At 42.3% G+C, this 19,552-nt stretch overlaps 1 protein-coding gene across 1 annotated transcript in view; it reads right to left on the bottom strand.

Annotated features, from left to right (window-relative positions):
• Positions 1-19,552, bottom strand: part of MFSD11 (major facilitator superfamily domain containing 11) — an 80,582-nt gene that overhangs the window by 50,604 nt on the left and 10,426 nt on the right. The window contains exons 3-5 of the mRNA XM_077251847.1: positions 10,624-10,679; positions 8,470-8,577; positions 8,235-8,314 (exon numbers count right to left, since the gene is read on the bottom strand). Of these exons, the coding sequence (XP_077107962.1) occupies positions 8,235-8,314; positions 8,470-8,577; positions 10,624-10,679 (244 nt within the window). The remainder of the gene's footprint in view (positions 1-8,234; positions 8,315-8,469; positions 8,578-10,623; positions 10,680-19,552) is intronic.

Here is a 19,552-nt window from a genome sequence, read left to right as displayed (position 1 = left end):
AAAAAAAAAAGACTAAGCTTTGCCTAGTAAGTGATACATCACTGGGGTCAGGGTCTCTGTTTCTACATTATGCTGCTGGAAACTGCTGACAGATTCCCTTTAAAACACCATGCACATCATCACCTAATGTCCCTACTGGCTTTGTGGAACCTAACACAAAACACAGGACGTAGTCAGCTATAAGATAAAATAATTTAAAAAAAAAATCTGATTTTATCCAGTTGGTTCTATGTTAGCAACCTTCAAATTACTATGTAATTAGCTCTATAGCTGCCAGTGTTCGCTTGCAATCGTAGTTCCACAGTAGATACCTCAGCTAAAAAAATAAAGCAGATCGATGTGTCTTGATGGTACCTCCACACGGATTGCACGTGATCGGTCTATTACTGGTCACTGGGAACCGTAATCGAAAGTGAAAGTGACTACACTTACTGCTAGCAATACGTAACAGTGAAGGCGCTAACAAAGCTGAGTATGTCTGACATGCATTGCACGCCCAAAAACATTAGAGAGCTGCCAAGCCCTGCTGAAAAGAGGCTTCAGACAACTTCTAAGGGAATGTGTCAGTAAGTTTGGTCCCCTAACCCATTTATATGTGCATGACGCTCAGTGAAAGATTAAATGTAATCTGTCAGCAGGTTTTTGCTACCTCATCTGAGAGCAGCATAATGTAGGAAAAGAGACCCTGATTCCATCTGCTGCCCTCATTTAGTTTACTGGGGGCAGCGGTTGTGACTAGAATTGAGCGAATTTGTTTGGGTTCCCTCTTATTCGGCAAGCTATAGCGCTTACCGAATAAGCTGCTGAGGGAACCCGGATACCTGGAGCGCTCCTGCTGATCAGCGCCGCAGCTGCATTTGTCGCGGCTGTGTCACAGCACATGCATGGAGAACCCAACAAACAGGTTCTCCATGCATGTGCTGTGACACAGCCGCGACAAATGCAGTTGTGGCGCAGTTGTCAGCTGGAGCGATCCAGGAAGCCGGGTTCCCTCTGCAGCTTATTCAGCGAGTGCTATAGCTTGCCCAATAAAGCTGGTTTCACATTTGCGGTTGCAGCATTTCTGACGCATACGTCCGCATGAGCCTTGATTTCCTATCTTTAATATTGTAGATGTAGGTGCATGCGTTCACCCACATTTGCTTACACATGCGTATTTTCGCGGTGTGCGGCTGGGCACGGCTGACGCACCATGTTAGAATTTTTTGGGTGTCAAATTTCCGCTGCCATACGCATGCGGACGCTTGCGGAAGGAGTGTTCGAAACAACCGATTGCAGTCTACAGGAACGCAAGGAAATTCTCCTTGAAAAATGTTTTCATAACAAACGCATGCGCATAAACAGCGCGAACGCATGCAATAACGCGTGCAAACGTTGCTTTTTTTTTTATCCGTCATGCGTAAGTTGATGCGGATAAAAAAACCGCAAATGTGAACCTAGCCTAAGAGGGAACCCAAACAAATTCGCTCAACTCTAGTTGTGACACAATTAGTGTTCTTGGGCCTTTCTCCAATTTGTGTACCAATGCGGCGAGTACAATGCGAGGAAAAACATTTTTTTTTAAATCAATTGTACAACACTCATACCAATATTATTCAATGAGACAGTGTTCATCAGAGATTTTCGTCTAATCGAATTAAGCGGAGGAAGAAAAAACGCAGCATGCTGGTATTGAACTCAGATTGGTGTGCGAAAAATAAAATCGAAAGGCATATGAAAAAAAAAAGGGGGCTGGTTTCCCATTCATTTCTCCCTCCTCTGATATGATCTAGTATACCAGAGGAAAGAGAAATTGGGTCCCCCGAGCCCACCCGGTACCTCCAGCTCTGGCCCCCAGCGTCTTCTGCCGGGAAGAAAATGGCAGGCGCATGTGCAGTGTGCCCGCCAACTATGCCAGCCGGCACCTGGCAACAATAGGAGATTTCCCTATTGGTTCATTCTGATCACTGTGATAGACCCTGTCAGAGTGATCCAAAAAAAAAAAAAAAAGTAAATCAAACCCCCCTTTATCACCCCCTTAGTTAGGAAAAAAATTATAAAATAAAAAAAGTATTTCCGTTAGGGTTGGGGCTAGGGTTATGGTTGTGGTGTGGGGGATACAGTTAGGGTTATGGTTAGGGTCAGGGGTAGGGCTGTGTTAGGTTTAAAGTTAGAATTGGGGGATTCCACTGTTTAGGTACATCAGGGGGTCTCCAAACGCGACATGGCGCCCGCCATTGATTCCAGACAATTTTGGGTTAAAAAAGTCAAACAGTGCTGCCTCCCTACTGAGCCCTGCAATGCGCCCAAACAGTGGCTTTCCCCCTACATATGGTGTATCTGTGTACTCAGGAGAATTTGAACAACACATTTTGTGGTCCATTTTCTCTTGTTTCCCTTGTGAAAATAAAAAAAGTGTGGGTCTAACGTAAATTTTTTGTGAAAAAAAAGTAAGACGTTCATTTTTTCCTTCCACATTGTTTTAGTTCTCGTGAAGCACCTGAAGGGTTAATAAACTTTTTGCATGTGGTTTTGAGGTGTGTAGTTTTTAGAATGGTGTCACTTTTGGGTATTTTCTGTCATATTGACCCTCCCCCCCCAACTCACTTCAAATGTGAGATGGTCCCTAAAAAAAATGGTTTTGTAAATTTTGTTGGAAAAATAAATCGCTGGTCAATTTTTAACCCTTAAAACGTTCTAACAAAAAAAAAATATATGTATATGTTTCTAAAATTGTGCTGATGTAAAGTAGACATGTGGGAAATGTTATCTATCTATCTATCTATCTATCTATATATATATATATATATATATAATTGTCTAAGGGGTACGTCCGTCTTTCTGTCGGCAACTTCCGTAACAGAAATCCCGCGTCGTTGATTGGTCTCCCCAGCTGCCTGCCATGGCTGCCGCGACCAATCAGCGACGGGCTCAGTCCGATTAGTCCCTCCCTACTCCCCTGCAGTCAGTGCCCGGCGCCCGCAAACTCCCTTCCAGTCACCGCTCACACAGGGTTAATGCCAGCGGTAACGGACCGCGTTATGCCACGGTGTAAAGCACTCCGTTACCGCTACTATTAACCCTGTGTGTCCCCAACTTTTTACTAGTGATGCTGCCTATGCAGCATCAATAGTAAAAAGATCTAATGTTAAAAATAATAATAAAAAAAAAAACCTGCTATTCTCACCTTCTGTCGTTCGACGATGCGCTCGCGCCTGCCGCCATCTTCCGTTGCCAGAGATGCATTGCGAAATTACCCAGAAGACATAGCGGTCTCGCGAGACCGCTAAGTCAGCTGGGTAATTTCGCAATGCATCCTGGGAACGGAAGATGGCGGCAGCCGCGCACACATTGCCATAGCTTCGCTGGATCCCAGCGGGTGAGTATATAACTATTTTTTATTTTAATTTTTTTTAACAGGGATATGGTGCCCACACTGCTAAATACTACGTGGGCTGTGTTACATACTGCGTGGCTGCTATTTATTTCATGGGCAGTGTTATATATTACATGGCCAGTGTTATATACTGCGTGGGCTGTGCTATACACTACGTTGGCTGTGTTACATACTGCGTGGCTGCTATATACTACATGGGCAATGTTATATACTGCGTGGCCTGTGCTATATACTATGTCGCCTGTGTTATATACTGCGTGGCTGCTATATACTGCGTGGGCTGTGCTATATACTATGTGCCCTGTGTTATATATTGCGTGGCCTGTGTTATATACACTACGTCGCCTGTGTTAGATACTGCGTGGCTGCTATATACTGCGTGGGCTGTGTTATATACTGTTTGGGCTGTGTTATATACTGCGTGGCCTGTATTAACGCATCGGGTATTCTACAATATGTATGTATGTATGTATGTGTATAGCAGCCACACAGTATATAGCAGCCACATAGTATATAGCACAGGCCACGTAGTATTTGTCTGCTATATACTACATGGCTCCTATATACTACATGGCCTGTGCTATATACTATGTGGCTGCAATATACATACATACATATTCTAGAATACCCGATGCGTTCGAATCAGGCCACCATCTAGTTTATTAATATTTTGTGTGACATATCTCTCCGATTTAAGGGCACAAAAATTAAAAGTTTGAAAATTGCAAAATTTTTGCCAAATTTCGATTTTTTTAATAAATAAACGCAAGTCCTATCGAAGAAATATTACCAGTAACATGAAGTACAATAAGCATGAAAAAAACAATCTCAGAATCAGTGGGATCTGTTAAAGGCTCCAGAGCTATAACCTCATAAAGTGACAGCGGTCAAAATTGTAAACATTGGCTTGGTCATTAACCCCTTAACCCCCAAGGGTGGTTTGCACGATAATGACCGGGCCAATTTTTATAATTCTGATGACTGTCCCTTTATGAGGTTTTAACTATGGAACACTTCAACGGATCCTGATGATTCTGAGAATGTTTTCTCGTGACATATTGTACTTCATGATCGTGGTAACATTTCTTTGATATTACCTGTGTTTATTTGTGAAAAAAAAAATGGGAAATTTGGCAAACATTTTTAACATTTCACAATTTTCCAACTTTGAATTTTTAAGTAACATTTCCCACATGTCTACTTTACATCAGCACAGTTTTGGAACCAAACTTTTTTTGTTAGGAAGTTATAAGGGTTAAAAGTTGACCAGCAATTTCTCATTTTTACAACACCATTTTTTTTTTTAGGGACTACATCACATTTGAAGTCACTTTGAGGGGTCTATATGATAGAAAGTACCCAAGTGTGACACCATTCTAAATACTGCACCCCTCAAGGTGCTCAAAATCACATTCAAGAAGTTTATTAACCCTTCAGGTGTTTCACAGGAATTTTTGGAATGCTTTAAAAAAAATGAACATTTCACAAAAAATTTACTTCAGCTCCAATTTGTTTTATTTTACCAAGGGTAACAGGAGAAATTGGACCCCAAAGGTTGTTGTACAATTTGTCCTGAGCACGCCGATACCCCATATGTGGGGGTAAACCACTGTTTGGGCGCATGGCAGAGCTCGGAAGGGAAGGAGCGCAGTTTGACTTTTCAGTGCAAAATTGATTGGAATTGAGATAGGACACCATGTCGCGTTTTCAGAGCCCCTGATGTGCCTAAACATAGAAACCCCCCACAAATGACACCATTTTGGAAACTAGACCCCCTAAGGAACTTATCTAGATATCTAGATGTGTTGTGAGAACTTTAAACCCCCAAGTGTTTCACTACAGTTTAGAACGCAGAGCCGTGAAAATAAAAATTCTTTTTCCACAAAAATTATTTTTTTAGCCCCCAGTTTTGTATTCTCCCAAGGCTATCAGGAGAAATTGGACCCCAAACGTTGTTGTCCAATTTGTCCTGAGTACGCCGATACCCCATATGTGGGGGGGGAACCACCGTTTGGGCGCATGGCAGAGCTCGGAAGGGAAGGAGCACCGTTTGGAATGCAGACTTAGATGGAATGGTCTGCAGGCGTCACATTGCGTTTGCAGAGCCCCTGATGTACCTAAACAGTAGAAACCCCCCACAAATGACCCCATATTGGAAACTAGACCCCCCAAAGAACTTATCTAGATGTGTTGTGAGAACTTTGAAACCCCAAGTGTTTCACTACAGTTTATAATGCAGAGCAAGGAAAATAAAAAATCATTTTTTTTCCCACAAAAATTATTTTTTAGCCCCCCAAATTTTAATTTTCCCAAGGGTAACAAGAGAAATTGGACCCCAAAAGTTGTTGTCCAATTTGTCCTGAGTACGCTGATACCCCGTATGTTGGGGTAAACCCCTGTTTTGGCGCACGGGAGAGCTCGGAAGGGAAGGAGCGCAGTTTGACTTTTCAGTGCAAAATTGATTGGAATTGAGATAGGACACCATGTCGCGTTTTCAGAGCCCCTGATGTGCCTAAACATAGAAACCCCCCACAAGTGTTTTACTATTTCAACGCAGAATTGGCTGGAATTGAGATCCGACGCCATGTCGCCTTTGGAGAGCCCCTGATGTGCCTAAACAGTGGAAACCCCCCAATTCTAACTGAAACCCTAACCCAAACACACCCCTAACCCTAATCCCAACCCTAACCATAACCCTAACCACACCCCTAACCCGAACATGCCCCTAACCCTAATCCCAACCATAACCCTAACCACATCCTTAACCCTAATCCCAATCCTAATTCCAACCGTAAATGTAATCCAAACCCTAACTTTAGCCACAACCCTAACATTAGCCCCGACCCTAACTTTAGCCCCGACCCTAACTGTAGCCCCAACCCTAACGGGAAAATGAAAATGAATACATTTTTTTAATTTTATCTTTCCCTAACTAAAGGGGTGATGAAGGGGGTTTGATTTACTTTTATAGAGGATTGTTTAGCGGACTTTTTTGATTGGCAGCTGTCACACACTAAAAGACGCTTTTTAAAAATTGTTTTTGCATCTCCATATTTTGAGAGCAACAATTTTTCCATATTTTGGTCCACAGAGTCATGTGAGGTCTTGTTTTTTGCGGGACTGGTTGACGTTTTTATTGGTACCATTTTCGGGCACGTGACATTTTTTGATCGCTTTTTCTTCTGATTTTTGTGAGGCAGAATGACCAAAAATCAGCTATTCATGAATTTCTTTTGGGGGAGCGGGGGAGGCGTTTATACCGTTCCACGTTTGATAAAATTGATAAAGCAGTTTTATTCTTCAAGTCAGTACGATTACAGCGATACCTCATTTATATCATTTTTTTATGTTTTGGCACGTTTATACGATAACTTTTATATAAAAAATTATTATTTTTGCATCGCTTTATTCTGAGGACTATAACTTTTTTATTTTCTCTCTGATGCTGTATGGCGGGCTAGTTTTTGGCGGGACAAGATGACGTTTTCAGCAGTACCATGGTTATTTATATCCGTCCTTTTGATTGCGTGTTATTCCACTTTTTGCTCGGCGGTATGATAATAAAGTGTTTTTTGCTTCTTTTTTTTTATTTTTTCTTACGGTATTCACTGAAGGGGTTAACTAGTGGGACAGTTTTATAGGTCGGGTCGTTACAGACGCAGCAATACTAAATATGTGTACTTTGAATGTTTTGTTTTTTTATTTAGACAAAGATGTATTTATTGGAACAATATTTTTTTATTTTTTTTTTCATTATTTAGGAATTTTTTTTTTTTACTTTTTTACTTTGTCCCAGGGTGGGACATCACTATATATTGTCAGATTGCTGATTTGACACTTTGCAGTGCACTGTGTCAGATGATGTCACTGGTGAGTCAGTCTGTTACTTGTACACTTACACTATATAGTATATACAGAGCTCTTGTGTATAATGTCACTGGTGAGTCACTATTACCTGTACACTGACATTATACACTATATACTATGTACAGAGCTACTGTGCATTATGGCACTAATGGTAATATTAGTACTATTAGTAATATTTTTTTTTTTTTTTTTTTTTTTTTTTTTTTATTAATGAGCAGTATTGTAGTATTCAGTCACAATGTGGTGGCAATATGTGGTCCGGCAATGGTGTGGCGGTATTTGTCCCTGTATGTGGTATTATTCGGTCACTATGTGGTGGTAATATGTGGTCTGGTCATGGTGTGGCGGTATTTATCCTTTGTATGTGGTAGTCATTGGTCATTTTAAAAAATGTATGTGACGCATTTCCTAAAAAAACAACAACAACAAAAAAAAAATTAAAATACACCTAAAAAGAGTATTCGGTATATTGAAAAATGTTTAATAGGTTAGAATAGAGTAGGGTCCTGCCAGAAGAGTCTACCTTAGAGGCAGGGATAAAAAGGAATTAAAAAAAAAAAAAAAAAAAAAAAAACACGCTGGATTGATGCTTTAATGAAACCCTGTGTCTTCGGCTAGTAACATTCTTGGTGCTTCCCTCTTGCTCTCCTGTGCTGCGAGCACTGAAGCCTGTGCCCTCAGAAGGGCCACTAAATGCACAGAAGCGAGACGACTGCTGTTCTGCGCAACATTCAGTCTTCCCGACAGGTGCCTGCCTTCAGATGTATATAACACAGAGAGGGAGACACCAAGAACGTTAATAACGGAGGATGCAATATCAGTCAGTGCAAGTGCTTACAGCTAGAAATGTGGATTTCTCAAGCTTCAGGCAATGGACTGACAATGTAAAGGTGCCAATGAGTTCATCTTTCATGGACTACATGAGCGCATAAATGGCAACTGGATCAAACGTACTGACAGATTCTAAGGATGTAGAACATGCACCACTCACCAGCGGCAGCAATCCCGATTAAAACGGATAAGGTGTAAAATGACCAAGTGAACGGCTGGATAAACATTGCGATATAAGCACTGAAAAACAGAAAAGTTAAACAATGATTGTACACAAGTTACAATAAGATATAGTATGGATCTCATCATAGTGTGGTAATAGCGGTCTAATCCTGCGATAGCACTCTCCCCAGTCAAGTCCTTAATTATACAGCCCCTCCATAGCCATCACCTACCTGTAAAATATTCCACTGAAGAACATGGACAGCTGAGTTCCAATCAATGCGACCACAGAAGGAGCGATAAGATTGGAGGTAGAGAACACTCCATATATTATAGCCATGCTGGAAACCAGAGGGGGGAAAAAACATTTTGTCATAAATTACTACTGCTAAATTCTGAGATGGAGAGAAATATTATATATACACAACTCAAGATATAGAAGAGATCATAGTCCAGCAACATCCCTGTCGCAGGATCACCCTCAGTCCCTAATTCCATGGAGGAACATTATTGTCAGTCTCGCCCCAGCCACAATAGCTGGACATTCGACTGCACAGAAACATTAGACCAGGTATTCTGAGGGTTTAGAATCCGTATGACCTCTGGTTAATATCATATGCGAGACAAAAATTTGGTGAATGAGAGTCAACCCCCATTATTGGCTTTTGTAAGTAGGCCAGCAATCACATGATAAACGAAAAAAACGTTCGTCAGTTAAATGGATTTATATTGCAGCATTAAATCGTCATTATCGTCCGCTCATCGCACTATGGCAACTGGGGATGTGTTGCCCATAACATGCTGGTAAACAGGCGCTGAACAACTTTAATGCAGTCGATCACTGATAGCCCTATATACAATATATAGCTGTCAACGGAACGTTGGTTCGGTCAACAGCTATCCCGACTCGTCTGCACAGGAGCACTCAGTCTTCCCGGACATACCGCATCATTATCTGAAGAGTCTGGAACCCTACTTACAAGATTATGCTTTTGGCCATGCCCCCCAATATCACAGGGCTGGTTCACCGCTAATGAGTAGAATGTGAATGGGCCCTTACTGCCCTGAAATAAAGGGGCCACTAAAGTAAACTCCTATTATGCAGCAGATAATATTCCTGAATGTCTGAAAATATGGTAAGTGATGCCAGCAGAGAATTGCAACAATGTGAACTCCAATTAAAGGATACCAACATAGAAAGTCTTCAGAAATTAAAAAAAGGAGACTAGATCAGACAACATACATCCAATAGCCTCACGGGTGAAAGGGGACTAAAAGGTAAAAGGTGCCCCTACACCTTACATATAGCTGCCCGCCAAATGACAAAGTAAGCAGATGCAAGGATAGGGCACCTGCCTGTATCCCGAGAGTCAAGAAATGCCATTTCATGATAAAGAACCTACTCGGCCAACTATAATGTGCTAGAACTGTAGGGAGAAAAAAAAAAGGACATGGAACGCATATCCACAAATCATACATTGATCTAATGCGATAGGCAAAAATGTATAAAACTGAACATGAGGTTCTTAGTTTCACATTCTAAATCAGACTGTATGAAGCCCACAGTGAACCTCTCAGTGGGTCCCTAGCCTAAAAGGTGCAACACCATGTGCCGACAACCACCGGAGGAATAGGGCACCAGTAGGGGAGAGACCTGGTGCCCCAAGGCACACATGCCGCAAGACAAAGTGCTGCTAATTTGAAAACAGTTGAGATAGGAGTGCAGGTCCAAGCACAACAATGCTACTGTGCCTGTGAGGTGGTGTGGCCTGGAGCCATAGGGGCTTTGCCATGCAGTATGGGTGCTGTGGGGCACTAGGCCGCCTGCCCTGCTGGACTGCGGGGGTAAGTGCATGGTGCCACACCTTTTAGGCTAGGGACTCACTGAGAGGTTCGCCATGAAGTGGTAGTGGGCTTCATATAGTCTGAGCAGAATGGTAAACTAAGAACCTCAGTTCAGTTTTATGCATTTTTTCCTAGCAGCATTAGATCAATGTATGATTTTTGGATGTGAGGTCCATGTCTTTTTTTCTAGTTATAGCTTAATCTAATGTGTAATGGGGCCCTAAGCAGTATTTCCAGCTCATGGCCTAGTTTTGGAATCTGTGGGGTGTGACACCTGGGAACGCCAAAATAAGCTGAACACACAGGGCGGTGGAGCTTCCCAGCACAGCAGTCTATAGCAGCGTGGCCCCACCTGGATCTATCACTGTTGGGGGTGCTGCAGGAAGCCCCCGCACACTACTGTGACACATATTTCAGGATTATTTCCTCTTTTATAAATATTCTTAACCTTGCTAATGAATTATATTACAACAATGTTATTAGAAATACAGATAAATTGTAACATTACAAAAGAAAAAGTCGGTATCCATTAAGTTTTGTACCTTGTATATCCACTGCCATGGAAGTCTGTGTTATTCAGGCTGGAGATCACAGTTTGCTGGAGGAAGAACAGCACACACATTATACATGATCTGTCTCTTATACTGTCCATGTGAATATTCTGAGCCTTCATGTTTCTTAGTAATAAAAGATATTAATACATTTTTATGGTGGATCATTGACTCTTCCCTGCTTGTGGCAACAGTAATAGGATTGGTATATCCACAATATATACAGGCAGTACTTGTGGTGCCATTATTGGGATCTTCATCTATCTCACTATTCAGCTCTGATCTGAGCCTCGGTCAGTGGAGAGGTGGGTAAAAATTCCTAATCATTTCTATGGGAATCCCGACCACCTTTTCACTGACTGTATCATGATAGGACCCTGTTCTAGAGTTAGATGTGGGTCACATTGGTAGGACCTGTATCTACTATACGTTTAAAGCCCATCCTGAGGATATGTTGAATGAATGAAATGGAATACCCCTTTAACTGACCAGATCCTCAACGTTCTAATGAGCATGATGTGCTTCAAGCAGCAGGACTTTATCGATGTCACAGTGAATCAAGCTATGAATATATATATATATATATATATATATATATATATATATATATATATATATATATATATATATATATATATATATATATATATATATATATATATATTTTATTATTATTATTATACACACACACAAGATATCTATAATTATTAAAAGCACCTTTCACCCCCGTGATTTTCCTCAATAAGCATACAAGCATTACATGGATGTATGTCAGGTCACTTGACTGGTCCAATGACCTTTGTGATGCTTTTAGTTTGGGTCATATGACCTGTGGTTGGGTCAGGGCTAGCGGCTGTAGTAATGCGCCCGTGTTACACTTGTGTGAAACTGGCCTTGTTCTACAGCAATAGAGGGGCCATATGACTATAAGTCAAGACGATTTTTGTAAAAGTAAGAGATTTCTAGAGTCATAGGGTTCACCCACTAAACAAAATCATGACCACACACTGAAATGCAATGGGAAGTGAGGCCACTGAACAACTTCACCATTTGTGCAGCTGTCTTATGGCGGCTGGACGCCTATCTATAAGGCTGTGGGCACACGTTCAGGATTTTTCGCTATAAAAACGCGATAAAACCGCGAAAGACAGCAGACATTAAGCATCCTATTAGAATGCAATCTGCAATTTTTGTGCACATGTTGCGTTTTTATCCGTGGCGGAATTGGATTCCGGAAAAAAATACAGCATGTTCATTCTTTGTGGTGAATCGCGGGGATTCCGCACACATAGGAATGCATTGATCCGCTTACTTTCTGCATGGGGCTGTGCCCACCATGCGGGAAGTAAGCAGATCATGTGCGGTTGGTACCCAGGGTGGAGGAGAGGAGATTCTCCTCCAGGCTCTGGGAACCATATAATTGTTAAAAAAAAAAAAGAATTAAAATAAAAAAATTGTGATATTCTCACCTTCCAGCATCCCCGGCAGTCTTGCCGCTCCTCGCAATGCTCGCGTTCCCAATAATGCATTGCGAGACCGCTACGTCATCACAGGTCATTCTCGCAATGCATTACTGGGAACAGGAGCATCGGGAACGCTGCGGGGGACGTCGGAAGGTGAGAATATCACGATATTTGTATTTTTTTAATTATTTTTAACATTATAACTTTTTACTATTGATGCGGCATAGGCAGCATCAATAGTAAAAAGTTAGTCACACTTGTCAAACGCTGTTTGACAAGTGTGACCAACCTGTCAATCAGTTTTCCAAGCGATGCTACAGATCGCTTGGAAAACACTAGCATTCTGCAAGCTAATTACGCTTAGAACACAGGAGAAACAAGAGTCGAAAAAGATGGCCAAAATAATACAAAAGTAATTATGTAAGAATATATTTTATTTAGAGTCCATTAAAAAGATCATCATATGCAATAATATATACTGGTACAAAAAATAAGTGATACGTGACTGCATGCAAGGTGCATCTAATATTCCAGGAACCAATGGGCGGAACTTAAAATAATATATCGTTGCGGTACTTATAATTAATCTGCATGTGCACAGTAGCACCTAGTTCCGATATAGAGAAGGCACAGATATCTCAATGGTAAACTGTCACTGAATCGGCTTCATGCCGTATCTAGATTCCCGCACAATTCAACATACATAAAATGCTTAAATAGTATCAAACAGGGAATTGTTTACCCATAGGTGTCTGTAACCGTCCGTCCAGGTCCTGGATGTATACCCCGACGCGCGTTTCGCGTGGATATGTGACCGCTTCCTCAGGGGGCGTGGCTAATAGGGGATCGACGTCCATCTAATATAGTGACTCAATCCGGTCATGTGACGTTGAAACTAGTAACCGGTGCGCTAATGTGAACCGCAGAGACACATCGCCGCTGAGTTCCAAGCCTCACCTCCAGTGCGAGGTCCCCGTCACGTGAGCGGGCCGACGCCACGCCCACATCACGCAGCAGGGAACCGTCACCAGAAGACAGGCAAGGAGCAGCGTACGGCGCGTATCAGCGTATAAAGTGACAAGTGCTTGGTGCAAAAAAGGTTAACCATTAATAAGATAAAGTGAAAAGTGTATAGTTACTGCGCATACTTATGCATTTATCTAGTACATCCCTGCCCGATATCACGCAGCATTCGGATAATCCGGACATTGTGGGAGATAGATCGTGCAATGCATACACCAAAAAAGGAAAAAGTGAAGTGCTAAAAATAAATAATGGAATATTATACCATACATATAATGAATTAAATTACATATACAACACTGCACAAAGCACTAAAATATGCTGCAGATCAAGACATACAACTTCAACATGGGGGCAGTATATAGGGACAAGAACTATACTAAGGCACATAGTATCATAATAATGAATAAATAGTACTCAATGTCCATTAATAAACGCCTTCCAAGGGGGATCCATTCTGATCCTTTGATATTCATCTCATCCAGAGACTTCACGTATGTTCTTCCATGTTACATCCTCCCCAGTCCCTCAAAGCCTTCTCCCAAACTCGAAGATAGTATGAATATGATCAGAGACATAAGCACACTAAAATTGGGACAAAGATACCAAATTAAAAACTGACAGGTAAGCAACAGAGACAAATTAAATGTATAGTTCCGGGACAACAATCTAGAGGAAAGAGGAAAATCCATGCGCCTCATTTAGGCCTTTTGGTGCAAGGGTGCCAAGGATGGTGATCCAGCGACATTCCCGTTGCGCCAAAATGCGCTTGACATCCCCACCTCTAATGCCACATTGGATGTGATCAATACCACGTGCCTTAAACGATTTGGGATTGCAATCATGGAATTGTCTATAATGGCGTGGTATGGTTTTCAATTTTGAAGGCTCCAATACCTCCTTAGCCGCCACAATGTCACGTATATGCTCCCGTATCCGTGTGCCAAGTCGTCGAGATGTTAATCCAATGTATATTTTAGGACACCCACAGACGGCATAATATACAACTTGTGTAGTATTACACGTAATGTGGTAATTAATGGTGAAAGTCCTTTCACCGTCCGCAGATACAAATGTGGCTTCACGACTGATGTTAGGGCATGTAATGCAGCCACCACATGGAAAGCAGCCCCTAGACGGTCCTCCAGATCCAAAATTATATCCCACATTTTTGGGGATATAATGGCTGGAGACTAATAAATCCCTGAGGTTTTTACTCCTCCTAGCCGTCATTGAGGGATATTCTTGAAGACATTTTGACAGTGAGGGGTCACTCCTGAGGATGCCCCAATGTTTTTGTAGGCAATTCCTCATAGTACTCCACTCACCATTAAAAGTGGAAATAAAACGCACTGTCCCTCAATGACGGCTAGGAGGAGTAAAAACCTCAGGGATTTATTAGTCTCCAGCCATTATATCCCCAAAAATGTGGGATATAATTTTGGATCTGGAGGACCGTCTAGGGGCTGCTTTCCATGTGGTGGCTGCATTACATGCCCTAACATCAGTCGTGAAGCCACATTTGTATCTGCGGACGGTGAAAGGACTTTCACCATTAATTACCACATTACGTGTAATACTACACAAGTTGTATATTATGCCGTCTGTGGGTGTCCTAAAATATACATTGGGTTAACATCTCGACGACTTGGCACACAGATACGGGAGCATATACGTGACATTGTGGCGGCTAAGGAGGTATTGGATCCTTCAAAATTGAAAACCATACCACGCCATTATAGACAATTCCATGATTGCAATCCCAAATCGTTTAAGGCACGTGGTATTGATCACATCCAATGTGGCATTAGAGGTGGGGATGTCAAGCGCATTTTGGCGCAACGGGAATGTCGCTGGATCACCATCCTTGGCACCCTTGCACCAAAAGGCCTAAATGAGGCGCATGGATTTTCCTCTTTCCTCTAGATTGTTGTCCCGGAACTATACATTTAATTTGTCTCTGTTGCTTACCTGTCAGTTTTTAATTTGGTATCTTTGTCCCAATTTTAGTGTGCTTATGTCTCTGATCATATTCATACTATCTTCGAGTTTGGGAGAAGGCTTTGAGGGACTGTGGAGGATGTAACATGGAAGAACATACGTGAAGTCTCTGGATGAGATGAATATCAAAGGATCAGAATGGATCCCCCTTGGAAGGCGTTTATTAATGGACATTGAGTACTATTTATTCATTATTATGATACTATGTGCCTTAGTATAGTTCTTGTCCCTATATACTGCCCCCATGTTGAAGTTGTATGTCTTGATCTGCAGCATATTTTAGTGCTTTGTGCAGTGTTGTATATGTAATTTAATTCATTATATGTATGGTATAATATTCCATTATTTATTTTTAGCACTTCACTTTTTCCTTTTTTGGTGTATGCATTGCACGATCTATCTCCCACAATGTCCGGATTATCCGAATGCTGCGTGATATCGGGCAGGGATGTACTAGATAAATGCATAAGTATGCGCAGTAACTATACACTTTTCACTTTATCTTATTAATGGTTAACCTTTTTTGCACCAAGCACTTGTCACTTTATACGCTGATACGCGCCGTACGCTGCTCCTTGCCTGTCTTCTGGTGACGGTTCCCTGCTGCGTGATGTGGGCGTGGCGTCGGCCCGCTCACGTGACGGGGACCTCGCACTGGAGGTGAGGCTTGGAACTCAGCGGCGATGTGTCTCTGCGGTTCACATTAGCGCACCGGTTACTAGTTTCAACGTCACATGACCGGATTGAGTCACTATATTAGATGGACGTCGATCCCCTATTAGCCACGCCCCCTGAGGAAGCGGTCACATATCCACGCGAAACGCGCGTCGGGGTATACATCCAGGACCTGGACGGACGGTTACAGACACCTATGGGTAAACAATTCCCTGTTTGATACTATTTAAGCATTTTATGTATGTTGAATTGTGCGGGAATCTAGATACGGCATGAAGCCGATTCAGTGACAGTTTACCATTGAGATATCTGTGCCTTCTCTATATCGGAACTAGGTGCTACTGTGCACATGCAGATTAATTATAAGTACCGCAACGATATATTATTTTAAGTTCCGCCCATTGGTTCCTGGAATATTAGATGCACCTTGCATGCAGTCACGTATCACTTATTTTTTGTACCAGTATATATTATTGCATATGATGATCTTTTTAATGGACTCTAAATAAAATATATTCTTACATAATTACTTTTGTATTATTTTGGCCATCTTTTTCGACTCTTGTTTCTCCTGTGTTCTATGTATGCTATTGAGTCGTTGTATATGGTAATTTACTGGCGCCCCCTATTTATATATAAGCTAATTACGCTTGTAAAATGCTTGTGTTTTGCGGGAAAAACGCATGCCACAGCCTTATAAACGTTCTGCTAACTGGAGAGCTTTAAAGTGACAGATAAGAGATAAACGCATGGCTTTGCTGGGGCCTCAGTGTCCACTCTGAGTTGAGCAGTTGTGCGCATTCGTAAACATGGGACAGGCAGAGATAACCAACAGTCAGTCCTACAGCAGAAAATGAGGCAACGGTCACCCGTGTGCTCTACTGCTCCAATACCTCATCCACATCACCACCACAGATTAGCTGTGATCAGCTCCGGTGGCAACTGGCTATAAACAATCAGGAGAGCAGCACTGCACAGCTCTGCACAACGTTTAGTGTCCTCCATTCAGTTCTGCACGTTGGCCGCTACACACTGAAGAGACCGGCAATGTACAGCTCTGTACAGTTATATGTGTATTAAATCCTCATTTTCTTTCCCATCATAAGGATCGGTAATCGACATTAAATAACCCAAATATCCCTTTTAAGTATTAACAAAAATAGTAGGGAAATGGCAGACAACACCACCTTTAAATAATGAGGCTCACATGTACAGCTACACTATGTACAGTGCCTTGCGAAAGTATTCTGCCCCCTGGAACTTTTCAACCTTTTCCCACATATCATGCTTCAAACAAAGATACCAAATGTAAATTTTTGGTGAAGAATCAACAACAAGTGGAACACAATTGTGAAGTTGAACGAAATGTATTGGTTATTTGAAATTTTTGTGGAAATTCAAAAACTGAAAAGTGGGGCGTGCAATATTATTCATCCCCTTTACTTTCAGTGCAGCAAACTCACTCCAGAAGTTCATTGTGGATCTCTGAATGATCCAGTGTTGTCCTAAATGCCTAATGATGATAAATATAATCCACCTGTGTGTAATCCAGTCTCCGTATAAATGCACCTGCTCTGTGATAGTCTCAGGGTTCTGTTTAAGCACAGAGAGCATCATGAAGACCAAGGAACACAACAGGCAGGTCCGTGATACTGTTGTGGAGAAGTTTAAAGCCGGATTTGGATACAAAATGATTTCCGAAACTTTAAACATCCCAAGGAGCACTGTGCAAGCGATCATATTGAAATGGAAGGAGTATCATACCACTGCAAATCTACCAAGACCTGGCCGTCCCTCTAAACTTTCATCTCAAACAAGGAGAAGACTGATCAGAGATGCAGCCAAGAGGCCCATGATCACTCTGGATGAACTGCAGAGATCTACAGCTGAGGTGGGACAGTCTGTCCATAGGACAACAATCAGTCATACACTGCACAAATCTGGCCTTTATGGAAGAGAGGCAAGAAGAAAGCCATTTCGCTAGAACTAAATGGGAGAGAGAATTGGGCCATTTAGAGGATGAAACATGGAGGTCTGTGTTAGAATAGATGAACCGTAACAGACTGTCTCAGCTTTTATCCTACATAGAGTGTATAGATCTCCAGATGTCTTGTTTAAGGCCAGATTGCGGTCTGACTCGGAGGGCCCAAGGTGTAGGAATGACAATGCTGGACTGCTTCACATGCTCTGGACGTGTCCGAGGTTGGCTGCTTTCTGGTTGGTGATTATCAGTCAAATAGAGGGGGCTTATAGATGCGTGGTCCCAAGGGTGGTGTGTTAGCCCCCGTCACACATAGCGAGATCGCTAGCGAGATCTCTGCTGAGTCACAAGTATTGTGACGCAACAGCGACCTCAGTAGCGATCTCGCTATGTGTGACACGTACCAGCGACCAGGCCCCTGCTGCGAGATCGCTGGTCGTGTCGGAATGGCCTGGACCTTTTTTTGGTCGTTGAGGTCCCGCTGACATCGCTGAATCTGTGTGTGTGACACCGATCCAGCGATGTCTTCACTGGTAACCAGGGTAAACATCGGGTTACTAAGCGCAGGGCCGCGCTTAGTAACCCGATGTTTACCCTGGTTACCAGCGTAAATGTAAAAAAAAAAAAACAGTACATACTCACCATCTGATGTCCGTCAGGTCCCTTGCCGTCTGCTTCCTGCTCTGACTGAGATCCGGCCGTACAGTGAGAGCACAGCACAGCGGTGACTTCACGGCTGCGCTCTGCTCTCACTGTACGGCGGCACTCAGTCAGAGCAGGAAGCAGACGGCAAGGGACCTGACGGACATCAGATGGTGAGTATGTACTGTTTGTTTTTTTTTGGTAACCAGGGTAAACATCGGGTTACTAAGCGCGGCCCTGCGCTTAGTAACCCGATGTTTACCCTGGTTACCCGGGTGCTGCAGGGGGACTTCGGCATCGTTGAAGACAGTTTCAACGATGCCGAAGTCGTTCCCCTGATCGTTGGTCGCTGGAGAGAGCTGACTGTGTGACAGCTCCCCAGTGACCACACAGCGACTTACCAACGATCACGGCCAGGTCGTATCGCTGGTCGTGATCGTTGGTAAATCGCTATGTGTGACGGGGCCTTTTGTTGGGATATGTAGAGGAGATAAGAGTACATAATTTGAAGATAGCAACTGCTAGACTATTGTACATGGCTCGGAAGGTCATAGCAAGAAACTGGATAAAAGAGGATCCACCTTCCAGAGGAGAATACCTTCATTAAGTGAAACATGTTATTACTCTAGGAGGGGGGTTTACCAGAAAAGAGGGAAAGTAGAGTTTTATGATAAATTATGGACGCCTTGGCTGGAATTGGGGTAGGGGAGGGATGAGGAAAGAATGTTCTGTGAAGTTTTTTCCTGTTGGAATGTTTGTTTATAAGGGGACAGTAGGAGTCATCACATAATACTAAAGTATATGCCAGTATACGATATGCTAAGGGAAGAGCATCAGCTGTCTAAATGGGGAGAAAGGGAAAAGGTGTTTGGTAATGTCGAGGTATAGTGCGGGGGGAGGGAATCTTTTCAAAAGCCCTGTATTGTTTTAAAATGTTTATTGTGATTTTATACTTAATAAAAATCTATTTGAGTTAAAAAAAAGAAGAAAGCCATTCCTCAAAGATATCCATAAAAGGTGGCGTTAAAAGTTTGCAACAAGCCACCTGGTAGACACACCAAACATGTGGTCTGGTCAGATGAAACCAAAATCAAACTTTTTGGCAACAATGCCAAACGATATGTTTGGCATAAAG

This window comes from Ranitomeya variabilis, chromosome 4 (assembly GCF_051348905.1).
Source record: "Ranitomeya variabilis isolate aRanVar5 chromosome 4, aRanVar5.hap1, whole genome shotgun sequence".
Classification (NCBI taxonomy): domain Eukaryota; kingdom Metazoa; phylum Chordata; class Amphibia; order Anura; family Dendrobatidae; genus Ranitomeya; species Ranitomeya variabilis.
Note: the sequence above shows the minus strand (reverse complement) of the source record. Positions and strands in the feature narration are given on the sequence as shown.